The sequence below is a fragment of the Arvicanthis niloticus genome, chromosome 3, assembly GCF_011762505.2.
Source record: "Arvicanthis niloticus isolate mArvNil1 chromosome 3, mArvNil1.pat.X, whole genome shotgun sequence".
Classification (NCBI taxonomy): Eukaryota; Metazoa; Chordata; class Mammalia; order Rodentia; family Muridae; genus Arvicanthis; species Arvicanthis niloticus.
The window spans coordinates 119,226,075-119,248,001 of NC_047660.1; the positions used below are offsets into that span (position 1 = coordinate 119,226,075).

General features: G+C 39.8%; 1 protein-coding gene across 1 annotated transcript in view; it reads left to right on the plus strand.

The window, feature by feature from the left end:
• Dytn (dystrotelin) overlaps window positions 1-21,927 on the plus strand; it is a 60,374-nt gene that overhangs the window by 20,356 nt on the left and 18,091 nt on the right. Inside the window, exons 8-11 of the mRNA XM_034497070.2 lie at window positions 2,971-3,082; window positions 5,169-5,314; window positions 15,177-15,321; window positions 18,978-19,048. Coding sequence (XP_034352961.1) covers window positions 2,971-3,082; window positions 5,169-5,314; window positions 15,177-15,321; window positions 18,978-19,048 — 474 coding nt within the window. The remainder of the gene's footprint in view (window positions 1-2,970; window positions 3,083-5,168; window positions 5,315-15,176; window positions 15,322-18,977; window positions 19,049-21,927) is intronic.

The window sequence follows — 21,927 nt, forward strand, 5'->3', positions numbered from 1 at the left end:
TTTGGAGTTACTCACAAGAATGGTTTGTTAGGTGTGGAAAAAAAAAGTTAGGCTAAGCAGTTCACAGGGATCACATCTCTTAAAATGTGGTACGAGCTTTACAAAAGGCTACACGATTATTTCCAACTTCCAGAAACATTAAATTACATGGTTAGCAAGTAATAGAGACTAGAGGTTTAAATCCAGATTCCCTGCCTTGCCACCATGAGAAGAAGGTGTGGGAGTCAAAGGAACCATCAATTTAGAACAGATCTGCTGAGACATGCACACATGTAAAAGCTAGGTTTACGGACAAGAACTTCTGACCCCTCCTTGACTTTTAACAGTCACAGTTAAAACCCCTTTTTAAGGGTGTGATGATATGCACCTTCAATCCCAGAACTTGGGAAACAGAGGGAAACTCTGGATGCCAGCCTGGTTCACATTGTAAGATTCAAGAAAAACAAAGCTACACAGAGAGACTCTATCTCAAACAAATAAGTAAATGAGATATCATGGCTGGGTGGTGGTGGCTCATGCCTTTAGCCTAAGCACTAGGGAGACAGGAGCAGACTCGCCTGGTCTACTGCGTGAGTTCTAAAACAACCAGGGATGCACAGAGAAACAGTATCTGGAAAAGCAGAAAAAGAAGAAAGAAAGAAAGAAAGAAAGAAAGAAAGAAAAAGAGAGAGAGAAAGAAAGAAAGAGAAAGAGAGAAAGAAAGAAAGAAAGAAAGAAAGAAAGAAAGAAAGAAAGGAAGGAAGGAAGAAAGAGAGAGAAAAAGAGAGAAAGGAAGGAAGGAAGGAAGGAAGGAAGGAAGGGAGAGAAAGGAGGGAGAGAGAGAGAAGGAGGAGAAAGAGAGAGGGAGAGAGAGAGAGAGAGAGAGAGAGAGAGAGAGAGAGAGAGAGAGAGATTAGGATATAGGTTTTGAAGAGAAGGAAATGAGAATTCTAGATAAAACATGAGCAAGCCATGAGTCATGATTATGGACACAGGTATGCAGCTATGCAAGGAGTGAAACTCCCAGACTTCAGTAGCAACCAAGTCACAAGGAGCCTGGAAGAGAAGAGGTCGGACCAGGGCTTCTCATTGGCCCATTTGGTCCCATTCTATTCTTGTATTTCTTGATCTTCACTAGTTTAGGCATGGGCTAAAACAGATCTGCTGGGCCCACTAGAAATCTGCAAATCAAGTCTTAATTTTGCTGAGAAGCTAGATTGAGTTTACAGGGGATTTGGAGGAGGCAGCAAAATTTGACTCATAAAACCTCTTTGCATATAATAACTTGAAACAATGAACCAATTCAATGGAAAAACAAACATGCAGGATGAAAGAAATCTTTATATTATAGTGAAAAAAATCTTTTCTTATGATAAACAGTATAGAAATATGAAAATAATTTATCACAATGCATGCATTACAGTAATTTAACCATTAAACCACAGAACAGTGTACTTTATATAACCATTTTATGTCTAAGCCAGATAGAGAATTAATTTGAAATTACATAAAGTACAACTTTTTACACTGAAAAAGTTTCCCCCCTCAAAATTGTTATTTTATAACATTGGGTATCATGTTTTTAATGTGATTTTAAGTGACTTGCTCAGGCCACCAAGAAAATAGCAACACATAGCATGAAATGTGTCAGGCTTCTATATAGCATGCCTTTGTTAAAAAAAAAAAAATGAAGTTAAACTTAGAAAGATTGTCAGTGAGCTAAGGAGGGCTGGCTCCAGGAATGCCTGCAGCTTCTTTTACAGAAGTCTCGTATACTTGTCTAGATCCATTACAGCCTTAGCTTTAAACTTGTGGCTTTGGCTTTCAAAGCTCAAGCTACTGCTTTAGTTCCAACGAAATTAGTGAAGAAGCAATCACAGAGCAGAAGCCACCACAGTGCTCAGAAGGCGTAGGAAGAAAGGTTCACTCCCCTGTGGGAGGAAAAGGGGGCTGGAGCGTGGCTTAATGGGTAAACTGTTTGCACTGCACGTGTGGGAACTGAGTTCTAATCCTCAGAAGCTATGGGGAAAAACAGGACTAGAAACAGTCAGGAGGACCCTGGGGATCGGTGGCCAGTCTAGACAAATGGGTCAGCTCCAGACTCGGTGAGAGACCTCATCTCAGAAAATAACATGGAAGAGCTATTGGAGAAGACATTCAACACCAGCCTATAGCCTCCATGGTGTGGAGGGAGGGAGGGAGGGGTGGGAAAGCCGAGGTTTAATGATCAAATGTCCCTACTACAAGAATTAAGTTCTAGATAGATGGGTTAGCATTTATGTTCTATAAAAGAAGTCATATAAGAGTGAGATGAGATGATAGGAAAACCTTTGCTAAAATTATCAATAAACAAACTAGCTGTATTATCCACTCAGCTGTCTTTCTTTTTTTGTTTGTTTGTTTGATTGATTTTAATTTTTCATTTTTTATTGGATATTTTATTTATTTACAATACAGATGTCATCCCCTTTCCCCATTTCCCCTCCCTAGAACCTCCTATCCCAACCCCCTCCCTTTTTTTGCTTTTATAACATTTTAATTACATGCAAGTATTAAGGTCAGTTCTAGGTTGAGGAACTAGCAATACAATAGATGCAAATAGTCAAGGAACAAGCAAGACAATAACCACAAATAGTCAATGTCAGCTGTCTTTCTTGTGACTCTGAAGATGATTTCAGAACACGAAGCAACACACTTGAGGGTAATTAGCATACTGTCCAGACAATTCACTGTAACTGTCTACAATGCTGGACAGTTCATCCAATAATCCTTATTAAAGATCCTTGTCTTTTCCATCTTGTACCTTGCGTTGGAAAGGGGAATGCCTTCCCACTTAAAGTGTGCTGATTAAGTTTTGAAGCTATGCAAAAATTTTGCAAGGCCAAGAAGGCAGTCCCCGTATGTTTGGGGGTGCTCATTCTCTACGTGAATATCACCTGTTTGCTCTCCTACCGGTAGTGACGTAAGCTGAACTTTCATTTCAATTGGCAGATACCGCTGTCTAAAGTGCCGTGACTTTGACATCTGCGAGCTGTGTTTCTTAACTGGGCTCTACAAAAAATCCCACCAGAGGTCACACACTGTGATGGAGGACTGTGTCCAGGTAACATCTAAGGCAGTGTGGGAAAAAAAAAATCTCACTGCCCCTGTCCTTACAAGACATTTCATTTAGAAATCTTTTCTTTTGAGCTGAAGGGGGTTGCACCCCGTAGGAAGAACAACAATATCAACCAACCAGACCCCTCAGAGATCCTAAGGACTAAACCACCAACCAAAGAGTACACAAGAATGGGTCCATGGCTCCAGCTCACATGTAGCAGAGGATGGCCTTGTCTGACATCAGTGGGAGGGGTGGCCCTTGGTCCTATTGTGGCTTGTTGCCCCAGTGAGGAGGATCCTAGAGGGGTGAGGCAGGAGTGGGTGGGTGGGTGAGCACCCTCTTAGAGGCAAAGGGGATGAGGATGGGATGGGGGTTTGCAAACGGGAGCTGAAGAAGGGGGACAACATTTGAAATGTAAATAAATAAATAACCATTTAAAAAGTTTTTCTTCTTTCAGTTAACACTTAAGACACTGGAAAGGGCTGGCCCAACTTTCAACTTTCAGTTTCAGTTTAACAGGGCTCTGGCTGAATAGTAGTATATACTGTGGGAAAAAGTCATAATGAGTTTCATTGTTTTTTATGACTGACTCATGCCACGAGATTAAACATACATGTGCTTTGTTTACACTTCAAGTTTTTATAAATGCTTTGGGGAACAAGAAAAGGCATAATGGGCTACAGTCTGACCATTGATCTCATGCTATCTACTAGGAAACATCTGTCAAAGTTAGAAGGGGCAGGCAGTAGCAACTGGAAGGGACAAAGAAGAAGGGTGTTGATTTGGTGGAAATGACACAACAAAACTTCTGGTTGTGGTCCTCCTTTGGAAAGGTTTTAATTTGACTTTCCCTGAGTCCTAAATTTCAAGTATCTTTTCTTTTCCCTTTGAGATAAAAAGAGAAAGAAATTTATCTAGGATTTTCTTTTTGCTGGAAAAGTAAAACTTCGGAACTCAATTCTTTTAAAGAAAATCCTTAATAACCAACAAGTGCATTTAATTCTAAGAGGAAAGAAAAAATAAATCAAAAGCATTTTGCTATTCTTATAGGGGTGGGTGGCAGTTGGAGTGTCTGAGGAGTGAGAAAACATTGTCTTCTTGACCACCAATTTTGGGTGAATCTGTACAATGAAGTTCCTCTCAAACATCGTCGTACTGAAGGCTGCAGTTGGGTTGCCTTCACCGAAAGCACTTTCTGGTTCTTTCCAATTCTCTCTTCAAGATCAAGGTCCACCCAGAAAGCACAGGTGCCTGAAGTTTTCCAAATACTTTTCTCTGGAGCATAGCCTCACTAAACTGCTCCAGGGTAGTTCTAGTTCATTGCCTCTGAATACCTTTCCGCCCCGGAAGCCTGCGACTTAATGGTATTATAGTGACACCGTGTGGTCATCTTGTTAATAGACTTTAATTCTTAAGAGTTGGAGACTTCATTGAATATCGTTACTTCTTTTTCCTGAAGTTGCTAAGGTGGGTGGGGTGGGTGGGTTTCAGTAGGTTCACTACCTACTGAAATTGTATACAGTAGCAAACAGGGGAGGGTGTTCCTAGAGATGAATCCACAAGTCATCACCTTAGTCTTAAAGGAACCCACATCTCCAAATGTTAGCAGCCATAAACTCAGTCCTATGTGGTCCCTTCTTACAGCTTTTGCAATCCCCAGACTTTTTAAGAAGCAGTTACTTATTGCAGCAGTTGGGGAATTCAGAGTGGAGACTTGTGCTACATGCAGGTTTATTCAGGAAGAGTATGAAGAAATTCTAGGAGCAAGGAAGATCATTTTTCCCAATCGTCAATGACAGAAGAAATAGTTACCAAAGCTTTGATCATGCATCATGTCACCACCAATGGATAAAGAAAGATCAGGCTTAAACTGATCTAATGCCCTTTACATTTTTTTACTTTCATTCATTTGTGTGCAAGTGTGCATGTGTGCTAACAGCCAACACATGGACATCAGAGGGCAAATTCATGGGCACCAGTTTTCTCTTTCCACCATATTGAGAGAGGGGCAAACTTAGGTAGTCGGGTTACCCACTGAGCCATCTTGTCTACCCCTCAGGGCCCCTTGCAATATTGTTTATTCCTACAGATGTCAGCAACAGAGAATACAAAACTCCTCTTCAGGAGCCTCAGAAACAACCTGCCCCAGAGATGCCAGAGGGCAGGAGCCGTGGGGAGACAGTGGCTGCTGGGCCAGCTGGCTTCAAGGAACTCAGCTAAGCACGGGCAGGCCAGGTACATGGTGTGGGTGCTGGTGCCAAAGCCAGCATAGATTATAGCCACGGGTTTTCTTTCTTTTAAGCGTATTTTTATTACTGTGTATTAATTAAATATAACCGGTTTGTTAGAGCATTTTTCTACATTTATATATATTTATCATTATTCACTGGATCACCTTCTCTTGTCCCCTTTGTTCCTGATGCCCCTTTCCTTTTCCAGAGTCCTCTTTCTACTTTCATATCTTTCTCCTTCCATGTCTCATGCCTGTCTCTTTCTCTCTCAACCCCCAGCAACCTTTAACTGAATATAAACCTTCAGAAGGGCATGGGCTCTGGAGAACCTCTCTTCCCCTGGTGACGAAATGCTGGTGGGGCCAATCTTGAACAGATCTCCTGTGCAGGTAGTCACAGGTGTCGAGACTGGAAGATGGTGGTCCACCCCTCCATCCCATTCTCTTGCTTTTACGTTCTTTCTGCTCCCTCTTCTGTGATAGTCCCTGAGCCTTGGAGGAGGAGATGCACAGGCTGAGAACTTGACAGCTACTAATTCTCAGTGCTTGGACAATTCGTGAGGCCCAGCAGCAGATTTAATGCTAAAGCCCCTATGGAGGGCAAGAGTGGGAAGAGGGTAAAGATTGAATTACTTTTTACAGCCTTTAGGTTTATAGAGAACTACGAGGCAACAGTGCCATGTAGTGGCCACCGAAGTAATTGCTCTTGCAAGTAAAGGTATTAGAAGACTCTGTTTGAGTAACTGCCTTGAGAGTGCTATTTGCACTTCAGCGTGGGTGAAACCAGATTTATGCTATAGACGAAATTTCTCATCCTTCTGTTCGCCTGCACTAAATGGTAAGGCTTCCCCTGTCATTAACCTCCAAATAATTATTACATTTTGTTCTGTTGTCTTGCTTTGCTTTTTGAGACTCGATCTCACTATGTATCCCAAGCTGGCCTTGAATTCACTGTGTGGCTAGCCTCTTAACTAACCACCCATTCTCTTTCACCTATCCAGTGCTGAAATTAGAGGTGCATTCCCACCACTCCTGATATAAACTATAATTTTTGTGTATCTATACTTACTCATATAATATGTGTGCAGATGCCCATGTGTTTTGGGGTACAACCACACATCAATATGGAGGACAGAGGAAACTTCAAGGTGTTAGACACTGTCCAAATGTTTTCTTTAAAATGTTGTATTTATTTATTTGTATGTGTATGAGTGTTTTGTTTGCATCTATGTCTATGTGCCACATTCATGCCTGGTGCTTATGAAGTCCCGAAGAAGACATTGAATCCCGTGAAACTGAAGTTGCAGTGTTTGTGAGTTGCCAGGGTGCTGAGAATTGAACCTTGGTCCTCTGGAAGAACTTGGTGCTCTTAACCATTTAGCCATTTCTCCAGTGCCCCCTTCCCTTGTTTAAGATAGTTCTCTCTCAACTGGCCTGAAACTTACCAAGTTAAGTGCTGGCTATCCAGCGAGCCCCAGATCTGTCTTTTTCCCAGTGCTGAGACAAAGGTACATGCCACCACACTGGGTTATTTAAATGAGGAATTTGAAACTCAGACTGAGATCCTCATGTTTGCAAGGCAAGAACTTTACCTACTGAGCTTTTTTTCCAACCCCACAAGTCATCATTTTGATAGCCTGCTCTCATTCGTCTCAGGAGCGTCATTGTTCATCAGCAAGTGCACGCACGCTGATCAGGGTGAAAGAAAACAGAAAGTGCTGGGCTTTGAGCTGAAACAGAGAGAGAGAGAGGCCTCAGCCTCATCCAACTGCATGTAGGGCCTTTATACCATGACTTACTTCACCGCATCGCAGAAAGAGCCTGTCCTTCATTCTCTCAGCATAATATTTGTGGGGACAAGATAAACAGAGGGAATTACAAGGGCTGTACAACACTAAGGACATTTAAATGATTTGTATTATGGGTATAATACATATGGTTAGTCCCCTAGATGGCATTATGTAGTTTTCAGGTTGGTCTGTGTATTCATGAACTCAGAAGCTGACTCGTGACGATTCTGGGAAAGGAATGTGCATGTTATAATTTCATAGATGTGATCACAAGCAAAGAGCCTCCCCTTGCTTCCTATTAAGCTGGCAAATCAAGGATGCTCATCTTCTAAGGTAGTGGTTATTACCAACTGCAAACAAGATTGGTTTAATAATTCAGCAAGCAATCTGTACGAGAAGACGTCCCCCTCCTTTTGCTATAGATTTGCTTTACACATGACTGTGCACATCAACAAGAATAATTTTTATTTATAAGAACATAATTGAAAGTGAGATGTCAGACATTACCCTTATTAAATATTTGGGGGAAGTTCTTGCAAATGTAATTTTAAAAAAACAAAATTAAAATGCTGAGAAAGAGAAGATGAAATCACTTGCATCTGCGGCTGATATAACCCCCTAGGAAACCAGAGGAACTTAGCAGAAAACACTAGAATTAAGGCTTTGATTGATGATGGAACATGAAAGAAATTTGCATAAAATTGACAGCTCTTCACTCTCCTAGCAATAACCAGCTAGGAATTTCATGAAACTCTCATTTTAAAATGTACCTTATTTTACAGAGAAACTATGGGCAAACTTAACAAAAAAAAAATGAGACACATAGAATAAAACTTATGCTATGTCAGTAAGTACGGAAAACAAGGCCTAAACAATCAAGCAGAAAGCATGCCAGGTAGCTGAATGGATGACATTAATATAAACTAGAATGGAGTGAGCATGGAGTGGGTCACAGGCCCAGTTGAGAAGGGTACCAAAAGCCATAGATTGGCTCGGAAATGTATTGGCCTTGTTCATGGGCAGTCCTGGGAATGAGCTAGCATACAATAGGAAGCGTGGGTAGGGCTGAGGCTCCCATGGCTGTCCTGAAACCCCAGAAGCCTTGATGGGATGTATCATCACATGATCATTGTCCTATCCAAGATTCCATGAGATTACCTTTGTTTTTATAGAATCCAGGCTGACTTCTCCCCAGTGATTGCCAGTGAGGTTGAACAATTTTTTTTAACAGGTTCATTTAGTGTGATATTATCTTGCGTGAACCTGTTCGTGGTGGTCAAGCTATGTGCTACTTACTCTACTTTATACACAATAGTAGCTTCTAGGCTGGGTGATTTCTTTTACAATGCAGGAATTTGCACAGAGAGACTAATCCACCATTCCTAACCATACACAGGTTCAGTGTTTACACATTCATGTACTTGAAAACTCTTATATGTAACTCAAAATCAATATTCAAGGTGCCACTGTAGCCCCTTCCAGATGCCTACAGAGAGGCAGAAAATAAAGGTTGTCCACACAAGCCTCTCCAAGCTGCCATTGCACTGGAGGTGGATTTTGCTTTCTTGTTCCAGCTTCACACTGTAAACAAATATCTTTCACACAGTCTACTCTGGACTGGGTTTTTCACACTTTTGCGTCTTTCTAAGTGGTTTCACAGTTGCAACGAGCCCTCTAGTGTAGCACCAAAGTATTTTCAGGGCTCCTAGAAAGCTGTGATGTCCCCTCATGAGACAACCTGTGTGAGGTGAGCTTTCTGAAAGAGCATTGAATGTGGTAAGGAAGTAACTCTACCTGCACCTGATCTCAGACTTCTTTTTCTTCTTATTATTAATTGGTTATTTAATTTATTTACATTTCAAATGTTGTCCTCCTTCTCAGATTCCCCTTCTCAAACCCACATCCCATCACCCCCTCTCCTTTGCCTCTATAAGGGTGCTCTTCCACCCACCCATCCACTCCTGCCTCACCATCCTAGCATTTCCCTATGTTGGGGCATTAAGCCTTCACAGGATCAAGGGCCTCCCCTCTCACTGATGCCAGACAAGGCCATCCTCTGCTGCATTTGCAGCTGGAGCCATGGTCCCTTCGTGTGTATTCTTTGGTTGGTGGTGTAGTCCCTGGGAGCTCTGAAGGGCCCAGTTAGTTAATATTGTTGTTCTTCCTATGGGGTTGCAATCCCCTTCAGATCCTTCAGTCCTTCCCCTAACTCTTCCATTGGGGTCCCCAGGCTCAGTCCTTCAACTGGGGGGGTCATGCCTGCCTACTGGAGGTGGTCTCTTCTACCTCCCCTCTGCTGGGTATTTCAGCTAATGTCATTCTCATTAGGTCCTGGGTGCCTCTTACTTCCCTGGTGTCTGGGACTTTCTAGTGCTTTCCCCACTCCCAACCCCACTGCTACATATTTCTATTCATTCTCCTGACCCTCTAGACCTCTCTCCTGTCTCTTCCCATACCTGTTCTTGTCCCACCTTTTTCCCACCCCCTCCTTTCTCCCTCCCAGGTCCTTTCCTCCCTCTACTTCCCATGATTATTTTGTTCCACCTTCTAAGTAGGATTGAAGCATCCACATTTTGGTCTTCCTTCTTGCTAAGCTTCATATGGTCTGTGAGTTGTATTGTGGGTATTCTAAACTTTTGGGATAATACCCCCTTATCAGTGAGTACATACCATGTGTGTTCCTTTGAGTCTGGGTTACCTCACTAAAGATGATATTTTCTAGTTCTACCCATTTGCCTGCAAAATTCATGAAGTCATCATTTTTAATAGCTGAATAGTATTCCATTGTGTAAATGTACCACATTTTCTGTATCTATTCCTCCATGGAGGGACATCAAGGTTGTTTCCAGCTTCTGGCTATTATAAATAAGACTGCTATGAACATAGTGGAGCATGTGTCTTTGTTATGTTGGATCATTTTTTGGGTATATGCCCAGGAGTAGTATAGCTGGGTCTTCAGATAGAACTATTTCCAGTTTTCTGAGGAACAGCCATATTGTTTTTCAAAGTGACTGTACTAGCTTGAAATCCCACCAGCAAAGGAGGAGTGGTCCTCTTTCTCTACATCCCCGCCAGCATCTGCTGTTGCCTCAGTTTTTTATCTTAGCCATTTTGATTGGAGTGAGGTGTAATCTCAGGGTCGTTTTGATTTGCATTTTCATGATAACTAAGAATGTTGAACCTTTCTTTAGGTGCTTCTTGGCCATTTGAGATTCCACAGTTGAGAATTCTTTGTTTAGCTCTGTACCCCATTTTTAAATAGGGTTACTTGGTTCTCTGGAGTCTAACTTCTTTAGATCTTTGTTTATTTTGGATATTAGCCATCTATCAGATGTAGGATTGATAAAGATTTTTTCCCAATCTGTAGGTTACTAGTTTGTCCTATTGGTAGTGTCCTTTGCTGAAGTTGTTTATCAGCTGTGGGAGCTCTCTGGTAGAATTTTTGAGGGGGGGGTCATATATATTATTATATCAGCTTCAAATAGTGATATCTTGACTTCCTCCTTTCCAATTTGTATCCCTTTGACCTCCTTTTGTTGCCTAATTGCTCTGGGTAGAGCTTCACATACTATATCGAATAAATAGAGTGGGCAGCCTTGACCTATCCCTGATTTTAGTGGAATTACTTCAAGTTTCTCTCCATTTAGTTTGACGTTGGCTACTGGTTTGCTGTATATTGTTTGCTTTTATTATGTTTAAGTATGTACTTTGAGTTCCTGTTTTTTTCAAGACTTTTAACATCAAGGGATGTTGTATTTTGTCAACGGCTTTTTCAGCATCTAATGAGATGATGATGTGATTTTTTTTCTTTGAGTTTGTTTATATAGTGGATTACATTGATGGATTTCTATATATCGAACCATTCCTGCATCCCTGGGATAGAGCCTATTTGATCACGGTGAATGATTGTTTTGGTTCTCTTGGATTCAGTTTGTGAGAATTTTACTGAGTATTTTCACATCAATATCCATAAGGGAAATCAGTCTGAAGTTCTCTTTCATTGTTGGGTCTTTGTGTGGTTTAGGTATCAGCGTAACAGTAGCTTCATTGAACAAATTAGGTAGTGTTCCTTCTGATTCTATTTTGTGAAATAGTTTAAGTAGTATTGGTATTAGGTCTTCTTTGAATGTCTGATAGAATTCTGCACTAAAACCATCTGGCCACGGGTTTTTTTTTTTTTGGTTGGGAGACTTTAAATAACTGCTTCTATGTCCTTAAGGACTATGAGACTTTTTAGATGGTTTATCTGCTCCTGATTTAACTGTGGCGCCTGGTATCTGTCTAGAAAATTATCCATTTCATCTAGATTTTCCAGATTTATTGAGTATAGTCTTTTGTAGTAGGATTTGATGCTTTTTAAAATTTTTTTCACAGTTTCTGTTGTTATATCTCCCGTTTCATTTCTGATTTTATTAATTTGGATACTGTCTCCGTGCCCTTTAGTTAGTTTGGCTAAGGGTTTATCTATCTTGTTTGTTTTCTTCTTTTTCTGATTTTTTTCTATAATTCTCTTTGTTTTTATTTGGTTGATTTCAGTCCTGAGTTTGATTATTTCCTGCTGTCTACTCCACTCGAGTGTATTTGCTTCTTTTTGTTCTAGAGCTTTCAGATGTGCTGTCAAGCTACTAGTGTAGGATCTCTCCAATTTCTTTATGAAGGCACTCAGAGTTATAAGTTTTCTTCTTAGCACTGCTTTCATTGTGACCCATAAATTTGGTGGATATGCTGTGCCTCCATTTTCATTAAATTCTAGAAAGTCTTTAATTTATTTCTTTATTTGTTCTCTCACCAAGTTATTACTGAGTAGAGAATTACTCATCTTCCATGAGTATGTGGACTTTCTGTTGTTTTGTTGCTTTTGAAGACCAGCCTTAGTCCGTGGTGATCTGATAGGATGCATGGGATTAATTCAGTCTTCTTCTATCTGTTGAGGCTTGTTTTGTGTCTGATTTTATGGTCAATTTTGGAGAAGGTACCCTGAGGTGCTAAGAAAAAGGTACATTCTTTTGTTTTAGGGTGAAATGTTCTGTAGACACCTGTTAAATCCATTTGCTTTGAAACGTCTGTTAGTTTTACTATGTCTTTAGTCTGTTTCCATGATCTGTCCATTGCTGAGAGTAGGGTGTTGAAATCCCCCACTATTATTGTGTGAGGGGTAATGTGTGCTTTGAGCTTTAGTAGAGTTTCTTTTATGAATGTGGGGCATAGATATTCAAAATTGAGAGTTCATCTTGGTGGATTTTTCCTTTGATGAGCATGAAGAGTTCTCCATCTCATTTGATAACTTTTGGCTGAAAGTTGATTTTATTTGATATTAGAATGGATACTCCAGCTTGCTTCTTGGGACCATTTGCTTGGAAAATTGTTTTCCAGCCTTTTACTCTGAGGTAGTGTCTGTCTCTGTCACCAAGGTGTATTTCCTGTATGGAGCAAAATGCTGGGTCCTGTTTACATAGCCAGTCTATTAGTCTGTTGGAAAGGCCAATGATTGTTGCTTCCTCTTGTTTTTGTTGTTAGAGGTGGAATTATGTTTGTATGGTTCTCTTCTTTTGGGTTTGTTGTAAGAAGAGTAATTTCTTGTTTTTTTCTTGGGTGTAGTTTCCCTTGTTGGACTTTTCCTTCTATTATCCTCTGTAGGGCTGGTTTAGTGGAAAGATACTGTTTAAATTTGGTTTTGTCTTAGAATATCTTGGTTTCTCCATCTATTGAGAGTTTTGCTGGGTATAGTAGCATGGGCTAGCCTTTATGTTCTCTTAGGATCTGTTTGACATCTGTCCAAGATCTTCTGGCTTTTAGAGTCTCTGTTGAGACATTTGGTGTAATTCTGATAGGTCTGTCTTTATATGTTACTTGACCTTTTTCCCTTACTGCTTTTAATATTCTTTCTTTGTTCTGTGCATTTGGTATTTTAATCATTATGTGACAGGAGGAATTTCTTTTCTGGTCCAATCTGTTTGGCGTTCTTGTCCATTTATGGTCATCTCTTTCTTTAGGTTAGGGAAGTTTTCTTCTATGATTTTGTTGAAGATATTTACTGGCCCTTTGAATTGGGAATCTTTGGTCTCTTCTGTACCTATCCTTAGGTTTGGTCTTTTCATTGTGTCCTAGATTTCCTGGATGTTTTGGGTTAGGAGCTTTTTGTACTCTGTATTTTCTTCGACTATTGTGTTGATGTCTTCTATGTTATCTTCTATACCTGAGATTCTCTCTTCTATCATTTGTATTCTGTTGGTGATGCTTGCATCTGTGGCTTCTGTTCACTTTTCTGGGTTTTTTTTTTTTTTTTTTAATCTCCAGGGTTGCCTCCCTTTGTGATTTCTTTATTGTTTCTATTTCCATTTTTAGATCCTTGACTGTTTTGTTCAATTCCTTCACCTGTTTGATTGTGTTTTCCTGTATTTCTTTAAGGGATTTATGTGTTTCCTCTTTAAGGGCTTCTACCTCTTTACCTGTGTTCTCTTATATTTTTTAAGGGAGTTTTTATGTCCTCCTTAAAGTCCTCTATCATCTTCATGAGATGGATTTTAACTCAGAATCTTGCTTTTCTGGTGTATTAGGGTATCCAGGACTTGTGGTGGGAGAACTGGGTTTTGATGTTGCTAAGTGGTATTTGTTTCTTCTGCTTATGTTCTTGTGCTTGCCTCTTGCCATATGGCTACCTCTGGAGTTGACTGGCTTTGCTGTCTCTGACTGGAGACTGTCTCTCCTATGAGTTATGTTATGTCTCTCCTGCAGGCTTTCTCTGGATGTGGGAGGGAGTCTGGAGTGCCTGATTTGTGATCCTGGGGGTCAAGCTGTCTCTGGATGTGGGCATGGGGGGGGGTACTGGAGCAAATGATCTGCTCCCTGGAATAATTGAGAACCAGAAGGAAGGTGTGTCTCTGGGCCAGGGGTGGAGGGTCCCAGTGAGAGCAGGTATTGGGTGGGGGGGACTTACCTTTGATTCTGGTAATGTTAGAACTCTTGGGGGTTAAGCTGTCTCTGGGTGTGGGTGGAGTGTGGAGGGAGCTGGAGCCTGATCTCAGACTTCTAACCTCTAGACATGTAAAAGAAAATGAATTCTGCTATAATGCACACAGTATATGGTATTTTGTTATAGATGTCGGAGCTGAGACAATAGAATGATCTTGAAGTGTTAAAATTATCTGATGAGAAAAGGATAGAGTATGCCACTCTAAAAATGTGTTGCACTCTCTAGTCTTACACTCCTCCCTCCTTGACAGAAATGGTTAGCTACAGAATAATTACTTTTTATATTTTCTCATTGTGTTTTATAGTCATTATCACAAACTACCAAAAGCAACAGAATTAATCTGTTTCTTAAATGTGAAGTCTTTGTGAGCAGGTAATTCCCTACTCTTTTGCTCTTTTCTTCTTTTGCTCAACTGTAGCAACCCAAGATGGCAAAATGCTTCCAAATAATTTTGAATAAAACTAAATGGAACTCTGTACAATCAAATATTCCTGACCTTACAGTCATCTGTGCTCCTTCAGATATGACATAGCAAGCACACACCCATGCTTTAAATCCCTGGTCTCTGACCTGGACAAGATGACCTGAGAGTCATTATCATTGACTTTGTATTTTTATATCTACATTGGCATGGAGACGGGAACATGGAATTTCCATTCACATTTTCAGCTGTCTAGCTCTCTACCAACTGGACAGTCTGTCTGGAAAAGAACACAGAACAGTGGGAAATGGGACCACATTATTGCTGTTTAATGAGGAGACGCTGACCTTGACATCTGACTTCATTAACATTTTCAATCAGAGAGGCGGATGGGGATGGAGAGATAGCTTGGTATTTAGGAGTGCTTGTTGCTTTTCCAGAAGACCCAAGTTCGGTTCCCGGTACTTTCATTGGATGGCTGCAATTTGAACTTCAGGGCATCTGACATCCTCTTCTAGGCTCTTTGGGCACACACAAATGGCATACATGCACACACACACACACACACACACACACACACACACAAATCTTTTAAAAATACATTTTCAGAAAAAATTTTCTTGATATCATACTTAATCATTAAAAATTGCCCCAACATCTTATAAATGTCTGCTTTCTAACAGGCTTTGCATTCAGTATAAAGGCCCTAAAGCCCCGATATATGCAAGCTCAACCAGAGCAGTGGAAACAGCTGCCACAAAAACCACCAGAGTCCTGTGTCAAAGGCCATCACCTGCTCTGCAAGCAAGTGACAACCCACACCACCAGGTGAGTCCAAGAGAGAAAGGACCCAGAGAGAAGCATGGCATCCACTTTGCAAGCAAGCACCAAGGGTTGCAAAACTAATTAATCCCAGACTAATGTAACCAATGAAAACTATGGAGCCATGTTTTCAATCATAAAATATTACATGTTTTCGTTTGTCTTCTGAGACATAGTCTCTCTTTATAGCCAAAACTGGACTAGAACTGAATTAATCCTTGAGCTTCTCCCTTCAGAGTACAAGGATTACAGGTGTGAACTACCCTGCCCACCCCTCCCTGGGCTATACAGTTATTACATAAAATTTGGAAAAATAAGTAAAAAAAAAATAAAAATAATCTGTGTGTATGCATCATTAACATTTCAATAAGCTTCAGTTCCTCTGAATATTTTCATTTAGACCGTACTTTGAGATGTACTGATTAAACTGTCAAAGTGTCAATGTAAATTATATTGTGAACATTTTTCCATTGTCAGAGTTCCTCAAAAACATCTGCATAGTTATTTAAATAGACAGATTGCTATTCATTTAACTCTTTTTCTGACATTTAGGTTGCTTCCAATTTTTACTGTAATTTAAAATTTACTTTTAAAACTCCCTTTCACTGTTCTTTGTGTACAATTTACCCTATTGTCTCCTTACAATACATTTCTAAAGTAGGATTACCAAAAAAGGTCATTGAAAATATGAATAAGGTTCGCCATGCTTATTGCAAAATTGCCTCTCAGAAAGTTATACCAGATCATGCACCCAGCAAATCCAACTCCTAGCTCACTGGAACCTGGCTAAAGCTAAAATTAACTATTGCCACATTTTATTTCTGCATGAATATAATTTAATTTAATTAACAAGAATATAATTTCACTTCCCCTTATTTTTCTCAACTTGAATGAAACAAAACTCCTCCCCCCCCAAAATACTTTAGAAAACATTATATTTTGTCCCTCCCCCTTCCTACCCCTCTCCTTCTGAGGTCTCACTTTGATATGTCAATATATTTAAACTTTGCCTCTTTTAGTTTGGCAGAAGCAAACCTTCCATTCTTTACTCTTTTGAATAGAATGACTTGCTTTATGGATTTTTTTTTCTTTGTAGTTTCTTGTAGTTTTAGCTCTCTGGTAGAAAATCAAATGATACCTTAAGTGTATTTTATTTTTAACATGCTTTATTTTGATATTAAAATTTTAAATCTATTATCATTTTATTTTGGTTTATGAAAAGCGACAATAATTTTCTACTCTTGTTTTTTGTTTAAATAAGCTCCTTCCTTGTTAATCTCCATATCTTTGTTCCGTTGACACACACTAGAATTTTCATGATTTTAGGATGTGCTATCTCATTTCCTACTCAATTCAGTTGCTTCATTGTGTGTTTACATGAGATATCACTTGATATTCTGGCTTTCTGATACTTATCTGTGTACTATTTAGCAAGAGTTTTGTTTTTCAGAGTTTTACTACTGAAGTATGATTGACATATTAAAAGTGGCACATATTTAATTTGTACCACTGTGGAGTGTATGAACAGGTATATGCCCATGAAACCAAGACCGCCATCTTGGCCATCATCTGCCCATCATCTCCTAAAGCTTCCTTTCAGCCCTATTATTGTTATTGTTCTTGGATTTATTGTTGATACTAGTGTGGAAGGTAAAGATGGTAAACACTATACTCTGACAACGTGGCAGATGTCTAGGGCTTATTTATTCTACATAAACACAACTCTATCCCATAATACTACCACCTGCCCATTTCTTCCACTTTTTTTGTTATTTTTTATGCTGCTGTGAAATAATTATTCTTCTAGAAAAATATCAAAATGTTCATCACTGATACAGTCTAATCTTCAGGGGGCCATCAGGGGGTGATCATTTATAACACATTTTAATAAGTTTACTAATCAAGGCAAAAGATTAGTTCCCACAAGACAGCTGTGCTAAGTAGAACCATGCCTAGAGAGTGGGCAGTGTATCCACCAGTGCTGAGAGGCTTGGAACCAGGTGTTCTGTGGGACCATCAAGGGATCAGAGGCGGTTCCACCTCATGGCACATAGAAAACTGGTGGTGCAGGTATGAGAACTAGGAAATGATTTTTGTAGTACTGGCAAGATGTGAGTTTGAAGTTTAAAACACTGTACCTAAAATTTAGCTCTTGTCAGCCATCAGGACTTTGTCCCTAGTTCCCCAGGGGTAACCTGTTTTGGGGTAGATCTTTGGAGTCCTTTTCCTTTACATTCGTGTGTGAGGAGGTGTGTATACATGTATGTGAAGGTCTAATTCTATTAAATTGACAGTGCAAAAAACCTGTCACACGTGTACAAGAAAGCCACACGGTTTTATTTACTGCATCTAATTTTAAACAATTGAAAACAACCATGGGAGCCTGAAAAAGGGCTCAGTGCACCAAGGCACTTGCCATATAAGCTAGACAGCCTGAATTCCATCCCAGGAGCCTGTCTTCTGACCTCTACAAAGACACATGCACACACATGCCCCATCCTCTGTGATGAATAAAAAATTAATTAATTATAAAAATGTTTCCAATAAAAATATAATTTTATATTTCTTTTAATGGAGAATGATTCAATAAACTATGGTATTAAGCCTGTGAGCAGCATTATACGTTCACATATAGAAACCTAAAATGTTTGTCAATTACATAAAAATGTATTATATGATAATATGGATGCAAAAACTGTTCACAATTTTTTATATTAATAATATAAAGGTCATTACTGTAAAAGCTGTGCTTGAATATTTAAATGAAAATAACAGGTCCTGTCACTCAGAAGCAACAGAGAGTCTACATCAACAAGAAAGGTGACTGCACATGTGTACATAGTTCATTCTCCTCTTTCTGTGGTTCCTGCCTCCATCCCCACCTTTGATCATCTGAACAGTGTTTCTCTGGCCCCAGGCCCTCTCTGAGTCATTTGCAAAAGGAGAGGAAGCCTCAGAGTAAAGACATAGTTGCCTAGAAATGTAAAGTGGGAAATCATGACTTACCCAGATGGGTGGGAGCCATGGGCTGGGTCTCTGTACTGTATCTCAGAGCTTGGACCAAGCTGAGTTGGGTCAGCAGAAATTCTTATGTGGCAGCTCAGGAAACAGAATGTGACATGAGAAAGTTCAGTGAGGAAATCTTAAAGAAGAGAAGAGCCACCATCATTCATTCAAAAGACTTAGTGAATTCAAAGGGAAGTGATGACTGTCAGTAGACGTCAAGGTAGGAGACAGTGAGGAAGATGAAGCAGAGCATTGAAAGAAAAAGTAAGAGGCTTAGATCAAAGATAAAAATGGACCCAACCATAGTTTGTGGTGACTCTGGAAGTAGCTGTTTAGAGAAGCAGCTAATGGAGGCAGAAGGCTGTTGTAACTTAACCTTTACACTTTAGTATTATATATTAATATATATGAACATATTGTAATATAACATAATAATATTAGTATATAATTAACTGTGAATTAGGCTGCATGACTATACTTTTCATAAATTAATATTTGCACCATTGTTCTTAGACATAAATCCAAACATCAGCTAGTTTGTAAAATACTGTATTTTATTTTGAAAAAAAATTCTTATCGTGCTCTTATGACCATTTTTTTTAAATGTGCTTAAGTTCAAACTAAAAAGTAATTTTCCAAATTTCTTGCTTCTCTAGACCATAGTCAACATTAAGAATGAACTGTGGAGGACTCGTGACTCTATCAGTGCTCTACACAGGGAAAGAAGGTACGAGCCACATGTCGACTCTGAGAAGACAGGAGCCTCGTGTGAATATGTGACAGCAGCGGAGACAAGCCAGGAGCTCTGCCCTGAGCTTTTATAGAGACATTTCTATAGAAAGAAATGAAACTCCTTCTTTTTTTATTGGAAAAAATATTTAATCAAGGAAGGTCTATATTTCTACATGAAGTGGTTGTTTTTATTTTTTTTTTAAGGCAACTTAATGCTGAGTGAGTAGTTAGACATTATAAACATCATCTAGCTGGGTACAGTACAGTTTTACCCTTGATCACCTGAGGTCATTACATTATGTAGATGTCCCAGTTGACAACAACATAAAAACGTGCTGACCTGACTTTGATTCCTAGGACCCACATGTTGGAAATAAAGAACTGACTCCTACAAGCTGTCCTCTGACTTCTACATGCTCATCATGGTAGATGGGAACACACACACACACACACACACACACACACACACACACACACACACACAAATTCTTGCCAGGCATAGTGTTGCCTGCCTTTAATCCCAGCACTCAGGAAACAGAGGCAGGTGAGTTTGAGGCCAGTCTGGTCTATAGAGTGAATTCTAGGATAGCCAAAACTACATAGTGAGACCCTGTCTCAAAATAAATAAAACATCTTGTAGTTTTTCAAAAATAATTTTAAGCTATGTTATTCCCTGTATGCAATCCATATCTGCCACATACACCTAATAAAATATTTATTGCTACAAAGCATACAAAAGTATCAGACAGGTTAAATTATAGAAATGAAAACCAGAGGCTCCATTTTTGCTGTGTGCATCAGCATTTTTATTGATAGTTTGCATGAAACTGTAGACAGCACCCATCTCGGATGTTTGTGTGACATGATATAAAAGGCACTAGTAATAGGTTGAATAAGCAATTTGGGATTATTAACATTTATTCCTGAAACGGTAGAACAATCAATAAAGACATACCTTCCAGGGATTGAAAAGAAAATGAACAGCTGGAGACCCAGGTTACCAGGAAACAGCAGAAGTGGACGGAGATGGACAGTTAATTGTAGGCGCAGAAACAGGCAGCATGAAGTCCCTGGTAGTGTAATAGAGCCCTGACTCCATCTCTGATCATACATTGGAAGAGCATCATCCAGTTAATGACAACTCCTTACTCTTCAGTATCTGGGGACTCAATGTAACTGTGTCTCCCTGCACAGCATGTGCCCTATCTGGGAGTGTTTGGGGCCCTTTCAAGGCCTCATACACACAGGATTCAGTGTACTTAGTTCTAGAAAGCAAATATGAAACTCTAAAAGGGCAGATTCTAGGTCATTTGGAAGGAATTATTTTTCAGGTAATTTGAATTCAGTATCATAGATTTGATTGGAAAGTAGCGGGCTTCAAACTACTGGAAATATTTGTGGCAGGTAAATTATAGCTATTATGAAAAAATTATGAGAATTTTCCCTCTAAAATTAAAAATTGGAGAGCCAGGTGTACTGGCACATGCCTTTAATTCCAGCACTTGAGGGACAGAGGCAAGTGGATCTCTTGAGTTCAAAGCCAACCTGGTCCACTTAAGGAGATCTAGGCAGCTACACGGTGAGATCTTGTTAAACAAAACAAAGCAAAAATAAAACAAAACAGACAATAACAAAAAAAATAGAGAAAGAAGAAATGCTTCTGATAAGCCTTGGCTTGGTTTCCCCTGGGCTACTGAAGAATGAGTATCCTTCAGCTGTTTACACATGGTGGATAGGCCAGAGAGGAGCAAAGGATGCCTGGTTTGGACTACATCTGACAAAAAAAAGATATTGTCATGATTAGTGAAACACAACACTGTGGTATTGACAGCCTGTCTACATACCTCTGAGAATGCTGCCTTCTGTGTTATACAACCCCTGGACTGACTCTGTTCTGAAAAACCCACCATGTAAAATGCTTGGATTTTTGGATCAGGCTTCCTTGTGACTAGAGGTTTAAAGGTGACTCTTTGGAGACACCTGCTTTGTGTGGGGCCTCAGACTTTATTTCAAGACCTTTTCCAGGCATCATGACACTTAGGAGTTTCAAAGGCTCTGATATGGAAGAATGTCACTGTTCACTGTCAATGTTGGTAAAATGCCAAAAGGACTGATGAAGAACAAGGCCGTGTTAATTGTATACCTATTGTGTGATCGGTCCAGGGTATGCAGTGATAAAATGAAGTTTCCAGAATTGGGAAACACTGTGTGGTGAAGGAATTTGGTAATGTATAAATAAAACCAGAAGTATATGAGTGTGTAAGCTCAGAAATTAGGGCTGGAGACTAGATAAAAACCTGAGTAATTGGACATCGAGGAAAACGATACATAAAAATCAAGAAGAAAAGCATCTAGACAGTGCCAGGGAGGAGGCTGGAGTTCTGCCTTGTAGGAAGGAAATGGGGAAGCCAAGCAAAGCCTTATTGAAAGTGTAATGTGTTAGCATAGATTGCAAGGAGGTGACTGAAGCAATAACCTCAAGGGGCAAAAGACTCGAGGGGAGATTATAAGCTAACAGATCTGTGATTCGTGAACTGCCTGCCTTCTCTGTAGTCTTCACGCTAAGCGAATTGCCTTTACAAATGGGGTATTTCTAGACACAATAATGAATAAGGACAATATGTGATTGTAAGTCGGTGCTAAACCATGTTGTCAAAAGTAATCCAACAGGCCTGGTGAGTTCTCTAAAGCTGGTTGAAGCCGGTGGGATATTTAGTTGAAAGGCATATGTAATGAACACAAAGGGTATCAGCCCACAGAGACCGAGCAGCAAGGGGTTTTGATGGAGTGACATGGTAGTCAAGGCAAAGGCGGACCTGCGAAGCTCTCACTGGACTGTAGGTGTCATACTCCACTCTCACACAAACCTGTTTT